This window comes from Crocuta crocuta, unplaced genomic scaffold (assembly GCF_008692635.1).
Source record: "Crocuta crocuta isolate KB4526 unplaced genomic scaffold, BGI_CrCroc_1.0 scaffold862, whole genome shotgun sequence".
In the NCBI taxonomy this organism is placed as follows: domain Eukaryota; kingdom Metazoa; phylum Chordata; class Mammalia; order Carnivora; family Hyaenidae; genus Crocuta; species Crocuta crocuta.
Window position 1 is genome coordinate 1,300,747 of NW_027529584.1, and position 4,425 is coordinate 1,305,171.

Genomic DNA, 4,425 nt, shown 5'->3' on the forward strand with positions numbered 1-4,425 from the left:
CAGCACAGCCTCCCCGCCGCTGCGCCCTCACCGCGGTTGCGCCTGCGGCGTCTGGATTAGAAAACACTTGCGAGGACAGGATTCCAGGAGCGGAGGTGACTGGTCGCCAGTGTTCCTTTTCCTCAGGGCGGGATGCCCGCCGGGACACGGGCGCAGCGCACACGGGAGAGGTGCCCGCGGCTGCTTTCCGTCTTCTCGGGGTGATAAAACCAGGTGACCCGCAGTTAGGGGCTAAGGAAGCAGTGAGATGCGGTTAGAACTGAGCCACAGAGCTAACCCACTGCCGACTTGCAGAGCCGAGCAGGGGCCCCTGAGGTTTGCTCCGGCTGTGGTTTGCACGGCCCTCGTCCTCGCGGGCACCTGACTCTGACGTTTCAGTGGCACAAAATCCAATGGCATTTGAGTTTCCTGCTACGACGTTGTGGCAGATTGGAAGGACCTGGCGAATCCGTGTCCCGTCCGGGGGCCTCTGCGCTGTGTCGCCAGCGTTGCGCACCGAGCAGCTGGTCTAGGCTGATGCCTACCAGTAGCGGTATTTAGTGGCTGAGCTGAAGGGGCTAAAGCCACGAGTCACATTGGAGGAGACTCCCTTCCTAATTCCAGAGACTGAGCAGCACCAGCGCAGAACTGGCTTCTGTCACGGTCAGGGGCTCTTTGCTTGCGAGAAAGTGAAATCCGCTCAGGCGAGCTTGAGAAAATGAGGGACCTGTTACCAGGTCTGGGGGCTCTCAGACCCCAGCTGTAGGAGCTCAGAGGAGACAGAATTTCAGCAATCTGTCTCGGTGGCCACACTCCCTCCCTTGTGACTTCCTTTCAGTCTGTTTCTTTTTCTTTTCCTGGAAATAAGTGCTGTCCCCAAACATTTGCTTGTCCCCGATCCATTGTGGTTGCCCCGTGGTGGGCTTCATTCCCCAGATTTGTGAGCCCCCACACATCCTCCCACAGCTAAGGCCCAATCTCATGTGTCTTGTTTCGAGTTTGACAGAGAGAGATGCCCATCGGCTCAGAGCTGCTGAGATGCAGGGCTCTGCCGGCCGCCTCGTCCCTGGTCCAGCCCACTGTGGCTGGGTGTACAGGATCCTGTGCCTTCCGGGCATGGGGTGGGGCAGGTGCTCCGAGATCTGGGCGGGGTGGGGTGGGTAAGCAATGGGCCCACCAGTTCGTTGTCAAGCACTGTGCTTGACATCTCCACTCCCACTAAATCGGAGATGACTTCCTCCCCTGCGGTCGGCCTGGTCCTCCTAGACCCAAGGAAAGTTGGTCTAAAGCAACAAAGTAAAAAGGCAAGAGATTGAGATGCATACAGACCTTGGCCTTGGCCACCCTTTGGCCTCCCCGTCTCCCCTGCTGGTTGAGGGGGGAGTGGCTGGCAGAGAAAGACAAGCAGATAGAGTATGTCTCTCTGGCTGCTTTGACTCCTGGTGTCCAAGGCAACACTGTGTCCATAAATGCATATAAACCTAATCCTGTAGACCCCGGTGAGGCGGGACCGAAGCCCACACTCCTCTGCGTGTCTCTGTCCAGATCAGGGGCTTTAATCTGTGTCGTGAGTAATGAGCGGAGACTCGGTATTAGAGCAACTTAAAAAAATAACGCAAAAAATATTTTCCATGTCAACGTGTAGCACTTGCAAATGACCCCACTAACCAGGAATATCCTTTGACATGCAATTTATGTTTGCATAGAAGTAGATCTTGCACTGTCTCAAAAACCCGTCTTTTCCCCAACACCGCAGCGGGGAAAGCAGACCTGTTTGTGGGGTGTTTATTACAGGCCCTGGTTCATTGTCATTTCAGTCTGGTGGTTGTTGGCTTCCAGTTTTGCATCTTCCTAAGAGTCGGTTTTCTTCCATGACTTCCGTGCGTCTTGTCTCTTATTTCTGTGCTGCTTCAAAGGTTTTCGTTTGTTCGTGTCATATTATTTTGGCCACAGAATGTCTGCTTCACAAAGACTTGGTGTTCGCTGAGCTCTGGGGCCCGTGTTGATTGGTGTATTTTATTCAACAGGAGGCAGCCATCAGTTGCTGGGTCCAATTCAGTGATGGCTCCATCACCCCCTTGGATATCTACGATGGGAAGGACTTCTCCTTGATGACCACGTCCCTGGATGAGAAGGTCGTCTCCATCCACCAAGACCCCAAAGCCAAGTGGCCTGTCATTGCTGCCGAAACTGAAGGACAGGGTGCTCTGATCAAGGTCGAGATGGTTATTAGCGAATCGTGCCAGAAATCGAAGCGGAAGAGTGTGCTGGCTGTGGGGACGGCCAACATCAAAGTTAAATTTGGCCAAAGTGACGCCAACCCCAACACCAGTGACAGTAGACACACGGGGGCAGGGGTTCACCTAGAAAATAATGTCGGTGACAGGAGACCCAAAAAACCCTTGCAAGAGTGGGGGGCTCAGGGGGGACAGTACTACATCAGTTCTTCCATGGGCCTCATGGAGGGAAGGGGGTCCACGACAGAGAGGTCAACCTTCCAGAGAAAGAAGAGCCAAGAAGGCCTCTTGGATGATGACCGCCATCTGCAGACCATCCCCACCGACTTCACCAGCTTCCCAACCCAGGGGGGCCTGCCCAGAAGCAACGGGGGCGTGGATGAGAACGGCCTCACACAGGCATCCAAAGGGCTGAGCGACTTGGAGATCGGCATGTACGCCCTGTTGGGTGTCTTCTGCCTGGCCATCCTGGTCTTCCTAATAAACTGTGTGGCCTTTGCGTTGAAGTACAGGCACAAACAGGTTCCCTTCGAAGAGCAAGAAGGTATGAGTCACCCCCATGACTGGGTCGGGCTGAGCCACCGGTCAGAACTGTTGGAGAATCACATTACCTTCGCATCCTCCCAAGAGGAGCAGATCACCGCCATCGACAGGGGCGTGGATTTCGAAGAGAGTAAGTATCTCCTCAGCACAGATTCCCAGAAGAGCATCAACGGGCAGCTGTTCAAGTGTTCGGGACCCGCACTTGCTGACGGGAAGGATCAGAAGTGTGAGCCCCCAACGTCCCCTACCTCAAAAAGGAAAAGAGTCAAATTTACCACCTTCACCACCATCCCCTCGGATGAAGGACGCTCTGCCGTGAACTCCATACCGACCAGTGGTGAGGACAGGGACTGGGTCTGCCAGGGTCTGGACCCCAGGGAAAGCAGACAGCCACACCGCTACGTGGAAAGGTTACGTGAGAGCGTGTGAGCCGGGGCGCTCACAGACATCAGCTCTCACTCACCTCCCAGCCTTTAATTTGGGGACGCATGGCGAGGGCGCCCCCAGGAAAGGGGTGTAATGACGGGACTCGGTGAGGTCGCCCATACCCTCAGAGGCCCGGGAAGCACCCCTGGCTTGCCTGGGGAGGCCCCGCATCAGGATCCGTGCACGTGGTCCGCCAGACAGTGTCTTGGTCAATGTCAACAGGCTTGTCGTGCGTGGCGGGATTTTTAAAACTTGCAAGAAAACGGAGTTCTGAATCACTGAGCTTCCGAAAGTTTCTGGGAATGAACAGTCCCTTCTGCCCATCACCCTCTTTCTCTCTTTAATCAAAGCAGTTTGAAGGCGGTGAATCCATGTGGCTCTGGTGCGCGACCGTGCAGACCGTGGAAGTCGACCGAGACTCAGCTGAAGCCTGAGAGCGTGGCTGGGAGGCAGCGGGTCGCTGGAGTCGGTGCGCACAGCCGGCCACATGCGCGCGGGGTCGGGGGCAGAGGCCAGGGCCCAGGCCGCTCCTGGGAGGCGAAGAACAGACCACGGCGCTGCTGACGGGGACCGAAAGGGGCAAGTGGGCAGAGAGGCCACAAATACATCTCTAACTAGAGGCAGAGGACAAACCTCAGGCACCCCTTCCTGCATAAGCCAGGGTACGGGGCAGAGAAGTCAATCTGGTTCCAAACCCAGACTCCCTGGGACGAGTTCACTGTTAGAATCTGCGCCCCCGCCTGCCCCGCCGCCCTCTGAAAGCCGCTGGTCACCTGTGGGCAGTGGGGGCCTTTCCAGCTCACGGAGTCCTTCCTTCCCCGTGGCCTGTGCGTCCGCTCCAGGGGACACTCTGCAAGTGGCCCCGCCAGGCGACTGTCACGTGTCCTTCCTCGAAGAGGCGGGTCTCTGAGGCCAAGCCGTTCTCACGGTGAATCCAACCCCAAGGGACACTCGCTCCCCTGCTCCTCCGGGAAGAAGGGAGAGCCGTGTGGTGACGGCCCCATGGACGGCCACACTGGGCCTCCGTCCACGGCGACAGAGACACATGTGGGCGTCCGTGCGGGCTGTGGGGCCGGGAGAGCCGTGTCCACGCTTGGGGTGCAGACGGGGCCCCCTCGGTCCTGAGAGGTCTGTCACCGCCTGAATCAGAAGGGATGTCTCCGTCCCCCGGGTGCGAAGGCTAAGAACGGAGATGGGGGAGGTGAGCGGCTTCCTGCCCCGGCTCCGGCTCCCGGCACGG

General features: G+C 57.4%; 1 protein-coding gene across 1 annotated transcript in view; it reads left to right on the plus strand.

Moving 5' to 3' along the window:
* TMEM132D (transmembrane protein 132D) overlaps positions 1–4,419 on the plus strand; it is a 408,267-nt gene extending 403,848 nt beyond the window's left edge. Inside the window, exon 8 of the mRNA XM_077761723.1 lies at positions 2,007–4,419. Within this exon, the coding sequence (XP_077617849.1) occupies positions 2,007–3,188 (1,182 nt within the window). The 3' untranslated portion in view covers positions 3,189–4,419. The remainder of the gene's footprint in view (positions 1–2,006) is intronic.
* Positions 4,420–4,425: the final 6 nt, after the last annotated feature.